Source organism: Pseudorca crassidens, chromosome 13 (assembly GCF_039906515.1).
Source record: "Pseudorca crassidens isolate mPseCra1 chromosome 13, mPseCra1.hap1, whole genome shotgun sequence".
NCBI lineage: Eukaryota > Metazoa > Chordata > Mammalia > Artiodactyla > Delphinidae > Pseudorca > Pseudorca crassidens.
This window is the reverse complement of record NC_090308.1, coordinates 82,158,982-82,174,968: the sequence shown is the minus strand read 5'-3', so window position 1 is coordinate 82,174,968 and position 15,987 is coordinate 82,158,982. Positions and strand designations below refer to the sequence as shown.

Sequence of the window (15,987 nt, the reverse complement as noted above, 5' to 3'; positions counted from 1 at the left end):
TCAAGACTTACCCAACTAAAAGAAGTAGTGCACAAATCACAGCAAATCCAAAAGTATACTTGAATGCCGTTTTAATTTGCTAGATGTCAAGGGAGAAAAAATATTCCGTTTAGTAAGACTTTTAAAATATAAAATATTCTCGGCTATAGCGTAACAGCACTTTCATATCCTATGCACATTTATATTCAACTGTGTAAAGCTCCCCTTGTTGAAAAAGAAATCTTAAAATTTAAAGAAAAACAATGTATGTATCACATCTTACGTATCTATCAAACTACACTAGATTTTTAAAATCTTTTCAATGGTTAGACCTTGTGAAAAGCAGAACACCTAAAGCATAATTAATTCTCCAGTGGGAGAATTAATAGTAATTAATTTACTTTAGTAAAATTACCACAATATTTAATAAAATATTTCTCAAAACAGGGAGCATTCAGAATCCACAATGCCCCTACCCCAATTCACCAAAATGGGTTAAGTAATAATTGCAATACATATTTAATTTACATATGTTTGTATGTATATATCATATATAAAACAAACATATACTTATGTATACTTATTATATAAGATCCCACATGCCACAAGGCATGGCCAAAAAATAATAAATAAATAAATAAAATAAATGTCACGAGAGGGATGATGGTATCATTAAAAAAAAAGGAAATTAACTTTATGCTTAAATGATGAATTCTTATTCACAAATACCTAAAGTAAAGGTAAGGAGGGTCAACCAAAAGGGATGGGGAAGATGTGCTTTAGAAGAAGTGAAGAGAAGAGAAGAGAAAGCATTTATCTCATTCAGTTTTCAACAGTAAACTGGTGACCAGCCACTTTACCTTACATACCTTGGGTTTTCAAATGTAGAGTTATAGTATCTGCAAACAATAATTCGACTTTCTTTATAAATATTTCAGCATAGTATTTTTTTTCTCTAACAAATTGCACTGATTACCACTCTGGGAATCATTTAAAATACTGTTGAAGTACTTTGCTCATGATCTTAACGCAAATGCTTTAAGGTTTTAATAAACAGGGCTATGCATAATGCTGGCTTTTGAGTAAATATATTTGTGTATTTAAATACAAAAAAGAAAAACAAGGTATAAAAGAAACTCCTATAACTCAATAAAAAGACAAAAGAAATTTATTCCTTTTCTGCTGCTTTTTTCCCCTGAAATCAGAAATAAAGTGTTCGATTTTCGCAAATACGCTTCAACATACAATTTCTTCAAGGACCTATTAAATTACTATTTACTAACAGATGTGCCGATTCTAAACCACCACTGCAACCTAGAGATAGGCCCAACTCAGTTATACTGCATTAATGTACTTTTAAGATGCTCCTGAATTCTATCTGCTAATGTTTTAGTGAAGATTTTTCTACCAAGACTTAAGTGACCTTGATCTGCAGTTTTGGGCGTGCACGTGTGCTCTACTAATCAGGTTCCTGTATCGGTGTTACCATGGACTGGTAAGACCAGTCTGCAAATGTTCCTCCTTTATGCCCTAGAACTGGGGTCAGCACACTACATCCTGTGGGTCACACGCAGCCCCCTCCTACTTCACATCACACTCGCTGAGTCCTGTCTCTGGCTACTTTCACACTATGATCACAGAGCTGAGTGGCTGAGATAAGAGTCTGTACGGCCTACAAAGCCTAAGATATTTACAACCTGACCTTTTACAGAAACAAGCCTGCTGACCCCTGCTCTAGAACTGCTCTAAAACGACAGTCACAAGTCCCATGTGGTTCCTGAGCGCCTGGAATATGGCTGGCTGGAACTGGCGTGTGCTGTAAGTGTAGAATGCACTCTAAATCTCAAAGACAGTGTGACAAAATGTAATGCCTCATTACTAACAAGTCTCTGACTATTTGCAATAATAATGCTTGCAACATAGTACATTAAATACAATGTGTCATGAGAAATAATTTCAACTGCTCTTTCTACTTATTTTCATGTGGCTACCAGAAAATTTAAAACTTCCCATGTGGATTACATTATATTTCTATTAGACAACACTGCTCTAGAATAAATTCAAAGTCACATCACTCTCTGAAAAAGAAGGAAATAATCTTTCCCCCCTAAACTGAGATCTCTAAATTAAAGCTACTCACAGTGCATTTACCAGTATCATCATCATCCTTTTCTTCATAGTAGAAGTAGACAAAAGGGATCCAGAAGAACACACAGAATAATATAACAGAATATAAGGCTGTGGAAAGAAATAAGCTGAGTTAAAATAAAACACATGAACTTAATAACTGTTTCATACATATATGTACACACACACACACACACACACACACACACACACACACACTCCCCATCTGATCCCTAGAACCGTAACTCTATACGTATATGTAATATCCAAAATCAGCCTTTTCTGACCCCCATTCCAAGAAATCAACACCACTATTAACATAACAAATCATAATTCAAGTTAACTATGGGGCAATTTTTAGCAATAATCATGATGGTAATTGTGCCGATAAATTGTGGCAGCTAACATCTCAGGTCTCACTATGTACTCACCAGTGGTTAAGAACTTTCTGTGAACCATCTCATTTAAATAAACTTTAACTTTCGTCTTCCTTCCACCTTAATACTGAGTACAGCTGACACATTTGCCAGTCACTCAAGTTAAAGAAACAACTATAATTGATGCTAAATTTTTGACACAAATAATTTCCCTAATCTAAGTTTAAAATATGCAGTGTTATGAAACTGATCTTGTAAGAAATCAAGATAGAGAAAAAGTAAGAACAGTAAAACCAGATTCAAAGTTAACTAATATGAATTTCTATTTATCTGCTTTAAAATAACGTTAGATTTGAGATACTTTCAACCAGTAGTCAATCAAAATATTTCTTTTAATTCAATACAGAACTTAAAATTTGAACAGCAAATGATACAGTATTTAAAATAAAAACAACATAAGCAACTTTTTGAGACTTAACAAACCTACCTAAGAAACCTGGCCTTAAAACCTTCTGTGTATTTACATTTATTTGCATATACATAAGTTCAAGGAAAATAGTGACAACATAATTATATAAAGCAACCACAGGATGATAATCATTATACTCCTTTATTTAAAAAAAAGTATTTGTTAGTAATGTATAATAAACCCCAAATTACTTACTCTCTTGGAAGGAACGACTGTATGAGTTACATTGTCTTTAAACATGATCTAAATACTTGCTAGCACCATCTATCTGGAGGCCACTTACGAAACAGCCCCCACTAGCTGCAACACAGTTAAAAAAAACCCCTCAGAACAGGGCCCTAAATAACTGACAGGAAAATCAGAGTTAATTTATACTGACCAATCACAAAATGACTGTCAGCATACTGAATTTTGGCACTACAGATATTCAGTGAAATTTATGCAATCTTTTAATATTATAAAAAACTAATAATGACAGTAAATCTTTAAGGGTAATGAATATTGGTGTTTCTACTACAAACCAGAGAGTAGTCAGTATTAACATTTCTATTACAAATCTAAGAGCTGGTGGAAATAAACAAGTACTGAAAGAAGTAACCAAAGTAAGTATTCTAAAAGCTTCAAAAAATTAAACATAAAGGGAAAGTACTATAAATCACCCTAAACACCGTACCAATATTATGACTGAAATAATCAAATAATCTGTACAGAAGAGGAAAAACCCTAAATTAGGACAACAGAGTATAGTGGGCTGACAACCACATGCCAAAAACTTCGATAAACTGACAGATGCAGTAAGGTTTGGCTTCAGCCTCAGTACATCATTTGTGTCTACTACTTGGTGGCCTAGGCCTTCACACAGCCAAAGAGCCTAGTGACTATTTCATAAGCACTCCTGGTATTCCTGAACTTGTGTGATCAATGACCTTGCAAATGCCTAAGTTACCATGATACTCATTTAGCAGAACAAGGTATAAAATTAACTCCTATAAATAAAATACAAATAACCCACTTTTAAAAGTAGACAAAAGACAGATACTTCATCACAGAAGATATACAAAATGGCCAATAAGCACTTTTAACAGGTGCTCATCATCATTAGTCATCAGGAAGATGCAAATTAAACCTGTAATGAGATACTACAGACCCACTAGGATGGCTAAAATTAAACTGACAATACCAAGTGTTACCAAGAATGCAGAACAACAGACATTCCCTTACTTTGCTAGAGGGAGTGTAAAACAGCATAACACTGTAGAAAACTGTTCAGTAGTTTCTTACCAAGTTAAACATATACCTACCATATGACTGAACAATTCTATTCCGCCAGCAATGAAGTGCAGCGACATATGCAAAGTCCTTCTGACCAGAGAAGCCTGCCTGAGTTGCAGAGTCCAGGGCTCTTACTGGGGACTTAGAATATAGGCACATTTGCCTGAGTGACCAGCTATGATGACCATATACAGACCCCGAGAAGGAAAGCAAGTAGTCACCATAAATCACGCACACAAACAAGCTAAACAAGTTGGACTGTGTGGTTCCATGCCGCATTCAGCTATACAGAACCATTTAGCAATTAGTAACATTAGGGAACATCCAAGGGCCAGGTGTTGGTCAAGTGTCAGCCACACAAGCAGGTCCTCCTAAAGATATGTGAGAATTAAACAATATCGGGTCTGATTCACAACAAGAAAGTTGATAGCAACATTACTAACAGTGATCAAAAACTGGAATCGATCCAAATGTCCAGCAACAGGTGAACGGATACACTGAGTGGTACAGTCACACAAATGACTACTGTACAGCAATAAGAAAGAATAAACTATGAACGCATGTGATGAGGATGAACCTCAGACCTTAAACTGAATAACAGCAGCACAGACACAAGAATACATCTTCTACGGTTGAACTTAAGGAAGTTCGAGAACTAGCAAAACCAAAAAAGTGGTTGGGGCAGCTCCTGACTATAAAGAGACACGAGGATGTAGAGCAACCAAAAATCTCATATGTTGCTGGTAGGAAAATCCAGAAAAGCCAATTCCTAGGAACCAACACCTGGAGGAAGGAAGTGGGGAAGACACAATTCTGAAGAGACGCTTAACATCCCCTCAGCCTGGCACTGCTCTAAGTCTCTCTTCCCCTGACACCACATTCTAAGCTACCTTCTGCTTATCTGACTGTTCTTTCTCAGTGTCCTTCAGAAAGATTTCTTCCTTTAGCCTGTAAATGTTAAATTGTAAAGAAGGAATTAAATTAACATTTTTATGTGTTTCGGATCAGTTCTAATGCCAAGTTGGACTTATATCAATATATCTGTAAATGGGAAAAAAAATGCTGCTACCACTATCATCAAACAGAGAAATTGCTTCGTTTAAAGCTCTACTTCAGCCTCACGGGCTTCCTCCCTGCAGAGCCTGGGAGCGACAGCCCTCCCCTCGCACCTGACTGGGCCTCTGGGGTAAGGAGGTGCTACACAAAAGGAAATCTGAGGCACAGAGAGCTACACTGCCTGGTCCAAGATCACAGAACTACTGTGTGGCTGACAGGGCCTCGGTGCTCTGGCTGGGTGTCAGGTCTGAGCCTCCGAGGTGGGACAGGCGAGTCCAGGTATTGGAGCACTGGAGACCTCCCAGCCCCAAGTGATATCAATCGGCGAGAGCTCTCCCAGAGATCTCCATCTCAACGCTAAGACCCAGCTCCACTCAACGACCAGCAAGCTCCAGTACTGCACACCCCCTGCCAAACAGCTAGCAAGACAGGAACACAACCCCACCCATTAGCAGAGAGGCTGCCTAAAATCATATTCAAGTTCACAGACACCCCAAAACACACCACCAGACACGGTCCTGCCCACCAGAAAGACAAGATCCAGCCTCATCCATCAGAACACAGGCACCAGTCCCCTCCACCAGGAAGCCTACACAACCCACTGAACCAACCTAAACCACTGGGGACAGACACCCAAAACAGGAACTACGAACCTGCAGCCTGCGAAAAAGAGACCCCAAACACAGTAACTTAAGCAAAATGAGAACACAGAGAAACACACAGCAGATGAAGGAGCAAGGTAAAAACCCACCAGACCAAACAATGAAGAGGAAATTGGTAGCCTACCTGAAAAAGAATTCAGAGTAATGATAATAAAGATGATCCAGGGCTTCCCTGGTGGCCCAGTGGTTGAGAGTTCACCTGCCGATGCAGGGGACGCGGGTTCATGCCCCGGTCCGGGAAGATCCCACATGCCGCGGAGCGGCTGGGCCCGTGAGCCATGGCCGCTGAGCCTGTGCGTCCAGAGCCTGTGCTCCGCAACGGGAGAGGCCACAACAGTGAGAGGCCCGCGTACCGCAAAAAAAAAAAAAGGATAATCCAAAATCTTGGAAAGAGAATGGAGAAAATACAAGAAACGTTGAACAAGGACCTAGAAAACCTAAAGAGCAAACAATGATGAACAGCACAATAAATGAAATTTAAAATTCTCTACAAGGAAATCAATAACAAAATAACTGAGGCAAAACAACGGATAAGTGACCTGGAAGAAAAAATGGTGGAAATAACTACCACAGAGGAGAATAAAGAAAAAAGAATGAAAAGAATTAAGTAGAGTCTCAGAGACCTCTGGGACAACATTAAACGCACCAACAATTGAATTACAGGGGTCCCAGAACAAGAAGAGGAAAAGAAAGGGACTGAGAAAATATTTGAAGAGATTATACTGGAAGACTTCCCTAATATGGGAAAGGAAACAGTCAATCAAGTCCAGGAAGCGCACAGAGTCCCACACAGGATAAATCCAAGGAAAAACACACCAAGACACATATTAATCAAACTATCAAGCATAAAATACAACGAAAAAATATTAAAAGCAGCAAGGGAAAAAAACCAAATAACATAACCCATAAGTTTAACAGCTGATCTTTCAGCAGAAACTCTGCAGGCCAGAAGGGACTAGCAGGACATATTTAAAGTGATGAAAGGGAAAAACCTACAACTAAGATTACTCGATCCAGCAATGATCTCATTCAGATTTGACAGAGAAATTAAAACCTTTACAGACAAGCAAAAGCTAAGAGAATTCAGCACCACCAAACCAGCTTTACAACAAATGCTAAAGGAACTTCTCTAGACAAAAAACACAAGAGAAGGGAAAGACCTACAAAAACAAACCCAAAACAATTAAGAAAATGGTAATGGGAACATACATATCGATAATTACCTTAAATTTAAGTGGATAAAATGATCCAACCAAAAGACACAGACTGGCTAAATGGATACAAAAACAAGACCCATATATATGCTGTCTACAAGAGACCCACTTCAGACCTAGGGACACACAGAGACTGAAAGTGAAGAGACAGAAAAAGATATTCCATGGAAATGGAAATCAAAAGAAAGCTGGAGTAGCAATTCTCATATCAGACAAAATAGACTTTAAAACAAAGACTATTACAAGAGACAAAAAAGGACACTACATAATGATCAAGGGATCAATCCAAGAAGAAGATATAACAATTGTAAATACTTGAACCCAACAGAGGAGCACCTCAATACATAAGGCAAATGCTAACAGCCATAAAAGGGGAAATCGACAATAACACATTCATCACAGGGGACTTTAACACCCATTTTCACCAATGGACAGATCAACAAAAATGAAAATAAATAAGGAAACACAAGCTTTAAATGACACATTAAACAAGATGGACCTAGTTGATATTTATAGGACATTCCATCCAAAAACAACAAAACACACTTTCTGCTCAAGTGCTCACGGAACATTTCTCCAGGATAGATCATATCTTGGGTCACAAATCAAGCCTTGGAAAATTTAACAGAATTCAAATCATATCAAGTATCTTTTCTGACCACAACGTTTTGAGACTAGATATCAATTATAGGAAATCTGTAAAAAATACAAACACATGGAGGCTAAACAATACTACATAACCAAGAGATCACTGAAGAAATCAAAGAGGAAATTAAAAACTACCTAGAAACAAATGACAATGAAAACACGAAAACCTAAAACCTATGGGATGTAGCAAAAGCAGTTCTAAAAGGGAAGTTTATAGCAACACAATCCTACCTCAAGAAACAAGAAACATCTCAAATAAACAACCTAACCTTAGACCTAAAGCAACTAGAGAAAGAATTAAAAAAAAACCAAAGTTAGCAGAAGGAAAGAAATCATAAAGATCAGATCAGAAATAAATGAAAAAGAAATAAGGAAACAATAGCAAAGATCAATAAAACTAAAAGCTCGTTCTCTGAGAAGATAAACAAAATTGATAAACCATTAGCCAGACTTATCAAGAAAAAAGGAAGACTCAAATCAACAGAATTAGAAAGGCAAAAGGAAAAGTAACAACTGACACTGCAGAAATACAAAAGATCATGAGAGATTATTACAAGCAACTATATGCCAATACAATGGACAACCTGGAAGAAATGGACAAATTCTCAGAAAAGCACAACCTTCCGAGACTGAACCAGGAAGAAACAGAAAATATAAACAGACCAATCACAAGCACTGAAATTGAAACTGTGATTAAAAATCTTCCAGCAAACAAAAGCCCAGGACCAGATGGCTTCACAGGCGAATTCTATCAAACATTTAGAGGAGAGCTAACACTTATCCTTCTCAAACTCTTCCAAAATATAGCAGAGGGAGGAACACTCCCAAGCTCATTCTACAAGGCCACCATCACACTGATACCAAAGCCAGACAAAGATGCCACAAAAAAAGAAAACTCCAGTCCAATACCACTGATGAACATAGATGCCAAAAATCCTCAACAAAATACTAGCAAACAGAATCCAACAGCACATTAAAGGATCATACACAATGATCAAGTGGGGTTTATCCCAGGAATGCAAGGATTCTTCAATATACTCAAATCAATCAATATGAAACACCATATTAACAAAATGAAGGATAAAAACCATATGGTAATCTCAATAGATGCAGAAAAAGCTTTCGACAAAATTCAACACCCACTGATGATAAAAACCCTCCAGAAAGTAGGCACAGAGGGAACTTACCTCAACATAATGAAGGCCACATATGACAAACCCACAGCCAACATCGTTCTCAATGATGAAACACTGAAACCATTTCCACTAAGATCAGGAACAAGACAAGGTTGCCCACTCTCACCATTATTACTGAACACAGTTTTGGAAGTTTTAGCCAAAGCAATCAGAGAAGAAAAAGAAATAAAAGGAATCCACGTGGGAAAAGAAGAAGTAAAGCTGTCACTGTTTGCAGATGACATGATACTATACATAGAGAATCCTAAAGATGCTACCAGAAAACTACCAGGACTAATCAATGAATTAGGTAAAGTAGCAGGATACAAAATTAATGCACAGAAATCTCTGGCATTCCTACACACTAATGATAAAAAATCTGAAAGAGAAATTAAGGAAACACTCCCAGTTACCACTGCAACAAAAAGAATGAAATACCTAGGAATAAACCTACCTAAGGAGACAAAAGACCTGTATGCAAAAAACTATAAGACACTGATGAAAGAAATTAAACATGATACCAACATGATGGAGAGATATACCATGCTCTTGAATTGGAAGAATCAACATTGTGAAAATGACTATACTACCCAAAACAATCTACAGATTCCATGCAATCCCTATCAAACTACCAATGGCATTTTTCACAGAACTAGAGCAAAAAATTTCACAATTTGTATGGAAACACAAAAGACCCTGAAGAGCCAACGCAATCTTGAGAAAGAAAAGCGGAGCTGGAGGAATCAGGCTCCCTGACTTCAGACTATACTACAAAGCTACAATAAGCAAGAGAGTATGGTACTGGCACAAAAACAGAAATATAGATCAGTGGAACAGGACAGAAAGCCTGGAGATACACCCATGCACATATGGTCACTTTACCTTTGATAAAGGAGGCAAGAATATACAATGGAGAAAAGACAGCCTCTTCAATAAGTGGTGCTGGGAAAACCAGACAGCTACATGTAAAAGAATGAAATTAGAATACTCCCTAACACCATACACAAAAATAAGCACAAAATGGATTAAAGACCTAAATGTAAGACCAGACACTATAAAACTCTTCGAGGAAAACATAGGCAGAACACTCTATGACATAAGTCACAGCAAATTCCTTTTTGACCCAGCTCCTAGAGAAATGGAAATAAAAACAAAAAAAAACAAATGGGACCTAATGAAACTTCAAACCTTTTGCAAAGCAAAGGAAACCATAAACAAGACCAAAAGACAACCCTCAGAATGGGAGAGAATATTTGCAAACGAAGCAACGGACAAAGGATTAATCTCCAAAATACACAAAGAGCTCACAGAGCTCAATATCAAAAACACAAACAACCCAATTAAACAATGGGCGGAAGACCTAAATAGACATTTCACCAAAGACATACAGATGGCCAAGACGCACATGAAAATCTGCTCAACAGGGCTTCCCTGGTGGCACAGTGGTTGAGGGTCCACCTGCTAATGCAGGGGACGCGGGTTCGTGCCCCGGTCCGGGAAGATCCCACATGCCGCGGAGTGGCTGCGCCCGTGAGCCATGGCCGCTGAGCCTGCGCGTCCGGAGCCTGTGCTCCGCAATGGGAGAGGCCGCAACAGTGAGAGGCCCGCGTACCGCAAAAAAAAAAAAAGCTGCTCAACATCACTAACTATTAGAGAAATGCAAATCAAAACTATGAGGTATCACCTCACACCAGTCAGAATGGCCATCATCAAAAAAACCACAAACAATAAATACTGGAGAGGGTGTGGAGAAAAGGGAACCCTCTTGCACTGTTGGTGGGAATGTAAATTGATACAGCCATTATGGAGAACAGTACGGAGGTTCCTTAAAAAACTGAAAAAAGAACTACCATATGACCCAGCAATCCCATTACTGGGCATATACCCTGAGAAAACCATAATTCACAAAGAGACATGTACCACAATGTTCACTGCAGCACTATTTACAATAGCCAGGACATGGAAGCAACCTAAATGTCCATCAACAGATGAATGGATAAAGAAGATGTGGCACATATATACAATGGAATATTACTCAGCCATAAAAAGAAATGAAATTGAGTTATTTGTAGTGAGGTGGATGGACCTAGAGTCCGTCATACAGAGTGAAGTAGGTCAGAAAGAGAAAAACGAATACCATATGCTAACACATACATATGGAACCTAAAAAAAGGAAAATGGCTCTGAAGAACCTAGGGGCAGGACAGGAATAAAGACGCAGAAGTAGAGAATGGACTTGAGGACACGGGGAGGGGGAAGGGTAAGCTGGGACGAAGTGAGAGAGTGGCATGGACTTACATACACTACCAAATGTAAAATAGCTAGCTAGTGGGAAACAGCCACATAGCACAGGGAGATCAGCTCGGTACTTTGTGACCACCTAGAGGGGTGGGATAGGGAGGGTGGGATAGGGAGGGTGGGAGGGAGACGCAAGAGGGAGGTGCTATGGGGATATATGTATACTGGTAGCTGATTCACTTTGTTATACAGCAGAAACTAACACAACAACGTAAAGCAATTATAGTCCAATAAAGATGTTAAAAAAATAAAAACACTGTTCCATGCAAAAAAAAAAAAAATACAAATAATAAAATTCTACTTCAAACTGATAGCTATTTTCAAAGTAAAATTATTGTTAACTCCAACAGGGATGACACTCATATCCTGATGTCTTTATATTTACTGGTAAATGTTTTTGTTAAAAGACTGCTACCAGCACGTTAAAGATAAACAGACTACTTTGTTTAATAGTCCCACTAACATCAAGAAAACAGACTAAGAAAAAATTTTAAACCTCACGTCCAAAAGAAAGGAAAAAAAAAAGAAACACACACACAAAAAACAAAGAAAAATAAATAAGTTTAAAAAACCTCATGCCCAGAGAAATTGGCAAAAATTAAACTCATAAAACAAGTTATTTTTTTAAAACGAAACTAACAAAAAAACAATTGCACAGAAAGCCAACAACTCTCAAAAGGCCACAGACAAAAACTGTAGCAAAGAATACATGATAATTCTTATGATTTTTGAAATATATGCAAAGCAAACAATCTACCTTTTCAAAACTGCATAATTAAAACTCACATAAGAATAAATTAGACTTAAGATAAATTAGACTTAAGTCATACATCAATTTATCTTAAGTCAACATAAGATAAATTAGACTTCTGAATTTTTAGACATTCTTTATCCCTCCCAACTACCAGTGAAAACACTAAAACAAAGAATAACTTAGTCAATATTGTAATAGTATAGTTAATCATTACAAAGCATTTTGTTCTAGAGGGTCAAAGCATAAAGATATTCTGGGAACTCTAAAAGCCTTCTAGAATTATCCCATTGTCCCAGCTGAAACAATCTGGGGTCAAGGCCGCTAGCTGCATACACAATACTCATTTTCCTTTCAGCTCCCATTGCCTTTTTTGTCTTTCTCCCTTCCTTTGACGTTCTGCCTAAAATGGACACATCATAGCTTAACTCCAGCTACTCTCTTGGACTTTGTGGTGACCTTAAAGTAGAAATCAGGTACTAAGGATGGAGAGCAGAGAGGAAAGGAGCTAGCTTAGGCGCCTCCTGATGATGCCTTACCAGCCTTGGATAGCCTCTCTCCAGACTTATTGTATGTAAGACCGAAAAACCACTGTACTATTTAAGCCATGCATTTCCAATCTGTTCACAGCAGCCAGGTGTAATTCCTGAGAGAGAATTTTGTAGGAGAAATGGGGGACCCCAAACATTCACTCCTGAGCCATCCTGAGTGCCTGGTGGTGCTGTGAGGGGTGAGTGGAATAGATCTCAATTTGTTTTTGCCACTGAACATGGCAGCATCATGAGGTGCCACAGAGTCCCCTGGGTTCAAGATATACTTCTCCTTCCCTCCTTCCCCTAATAATCAACACCAGTCCCTCCAGCTGATACAGTAACTATTATACCCTGTTCACTCAGTGGAATAAGGAAACCAAAATGGTCAGGTAGAAATCACACCTCCTAATTCAATGAAATCATTGTTTCATCCCTGCTGGATGTACTCCCATATGGCTGGTAAGAATTCTAAATCAGAGGAGCTCAGGTGCAAGGTGAAAAGCAAAAATTTTGTGAATGGTTCATTAGGAATATTAGTACAAAGTGCCATGCTCACTTCTACCCCTTAGTCACCAGTCACATGTAAACAGATTATGGGAGAAAAGAACCATATGGTAAGTGCTCAGTGGTTCACAGCATTCTCTAACACACAGAAAGAGCACTTCTCAATTCATTTTGGGAAGCTAGCAGAGTCTTGATACTCAAACCTGATGAGAATAAGATAAAGGAAAATTACAGACCAGTTTCACCTCTGAATCAATTTTTAAAAGAATCCTAAACGAGACAGCAGCAATCAAATCCAGCAGAAGATTTAAAAACAAACCCAAAAAGCCACCGTTATGACCAATCTGGGTTTATCCTAGGAACGCAAAGTTGGTTTAAGAGCAATTTATCCATGTAACACATCACTTGGAGGAACTAAAACCAAAAAACTTCATATGATTATCTCCCCTGACAAATGTATTCAATTCAACAAACATCTACTGAGTACTTTCCAGGCATCATTCTAGGGGGTCACAGACATGGTTAAATCAAAACTCAGAGTTCCCTACTCTCACATCGCTTAATTCTACTGGGAAAAAGAGAGAATATTTAGAATCACTGTACGAACTACTCAGAGTATGTTAAAAAATTTCTTGTATCAGTAAGAAAAATACAACCCAACTGCAAAAAGGTACTTGAAGCAGAAAACTGAAAAAGCCAATAAATCTTAAAAGACATGCAACTTCATTTCCAAATAAGTGAAATGCAAATTAGTGAATGATCATTTCACACTCGCCAGACTGGCAAAAACTAAAAATACATGGTGATGTCAAAGTTCAGGGTATAGCAACTAGAAGGCTATATCCTCCTAACAAGACTTTAAACTGGTACATTTAGAAAAATGATCTGTCATTATTTAGTATGTTGAAGATGAACATAACTTATGACCCACCGACTCCATTATATGTATATATTTTGCACACATGCAATAAGAAATGTGTACAAACATGTTCACTGCACAATTTTTAATAGCAAAAATCCAAATGTCCAGACTGACCAACATGCAGTATACAGTCATACACAATGAAAATAAACTACCCTTTATGCAATAACATGTTTGAATTCCCCGAACATGTGGTTGAATTGAAAACAAGCAAGTAATTTCATATAAAGTTCAAAAAATGTAAAACTAAGGACACAGGATGGTAACACTATAAGGCAGGCAAGGAATTAACACAGACAATTTAAGTAGTGGTGATTTCTAAGGGGGTTGGGGAGGAGATGGTGTCAGGGAAAGGCACACAGGGAACTTCAAAATGCTGACTTCAAACCTCAAACTTTGCATGCTTAATAAATACTTTGCAAGTATAAAAGTACTTTGTGTTGAGTAAATATCAAGATTGTCAACATTTACAAGACAGCTGTGGTGGGCAGCCTCTAAAATGCTCCTGATGAGGCCAGCACTTCCAATATTCATGCCCTGCCTTTCAGTGTGGGCTGGACCAGTAAATCACTGCTGATAAGATAGTATGACAAAAGGGGGGCAACAAGTTACTGAAAGACTGGTTTCCAGCTTGCTCGCAGGCCTGTTGTGAACTGCTCTATGGAAGGTGCACGTGGCCAGGAACTGACACTGCTGAGGACACACAGACAAGACCTGAGGCCGCCCATGCCCACGAGGGGGAGCTCGGGAGCCAGGTCCCCCCTAGCGGAGCCTTGAGACACTGCTTCTGGACTCCTGACCCACAGAAATGGTGACACAATGTTTGTTGTTTTCAACTGCTAAATTTGGGGGTAATTTGTTATGTGACAATAGATAACTAGTACCACTGCTGACAGTAGAGCAAAGTGATTAAAACATTCTGGTGCATGATCTGACAGTATAGAACTTGGAGAATAAAATCGTTTCCAGGTTTTAATTTAGAATATGTCGTCTGAAGAACAGTCGTTTTACCTTAAGGACTATTTTCGTTGGTTGCTTCCTCTCTCTATGGTATTTATTTCAAGGTTTACGCTGCAATGCCATTTTTATAACAAGAAATTGTTAAACTACATGGTCAGAGGAAAGGCTGAGCAATTTATAGTGTAACTCACAGTTGCGTGGCAATTAATGATAACTAGACTGTTATCATTAACTGCTGACTCCAAAGTTATACATAGAAATATTAGCTGAAATAACAGTACATAAAAAAGACATAATGCAAATTAGCATTACTACCTGACTATTCTTGAAAGCCATGTTGTGTGATATACAAAGAATCACATTCCAATTTATAAACCTTAGTACTTCATAGCTTTTCAGCCTCATTTTTGTCCACCTGTAAATTAAGATAAGATTCCAACTCTAGAAAATAAAAAGAAATCATAATAATGCAAGTCCCCTCAAGTTTTAAGTCATAATACTAGCAGCTATCCTGTGCTGACAGCCTGTCGTATATCCAGCTCTGTGCTACTCTTGACTTACGTTTGCCCATTAAATATTTTTCCCAACAACTTTGTAATACAATTTACATATCACAAGATGCACGAATTGTAGGTCTACAATTCAATGATTTTTAGTAAATGTATACTGTTGGGTAACTATCACCACGATTCATTCTGAGAACATTTCCATTACCTCAGACAGGCTGCTCTGTGCCAGTTTGCAAATAATCCCACTCCAACCCCCAGTTTGAGGCAACCCCTGAGCTGCTTTCTGTCTCTAGAGATTTGCCTTTTCTGGACATTTCATACAGATGTAATTACACAAGATGCAGTCTTTCGTCTCCGGCTTCTTTCACTAAGCACAGGGGTTGGGAGATTTTTTTCTGTAAACGGTCAGATCATATTTTCAGCTTTGCAGCCTATACATCCCTGTCACAACCACTCAACTCTGATGTTAGAGCATGAAAGTAGCCACAGACAACAGGTAAACAAATTGGCATCTAGATTTAGGGGCCTGTG

General features: G+C 38.2%; 1 protein-coding gene across 3 annotated transcripts in view; it reads right to left on the bottom strand.

Annotated features, from left to right (window-relative positions):
• The window catches only part of LMBRD1 (LMBR1 domain containing 1), a 116,582-nt gene that overhangs the window by 75,152 nt on the left and 25,443 nt on the right, over nt 1-15,987 (bottom strand). For all 3 annotated transcript variants that reach the window (XM_067702870.1, XM_067702872.1, XM_067702871.1), the window contains exons 4-5: nt 2,120-2,217; nt 12-79 (exon numbers count right to left, since the gene is read on the bottom strand). In XM_067702870.1, coding sequence (XP_067558971.1) covers nt 12-79; nt 2,120-2,217 — 166 coding nt within the window. The remainder of the gene's footprint in view (nt 1-11; nt 80-2,119; nt 2,218-15,987) is intronic.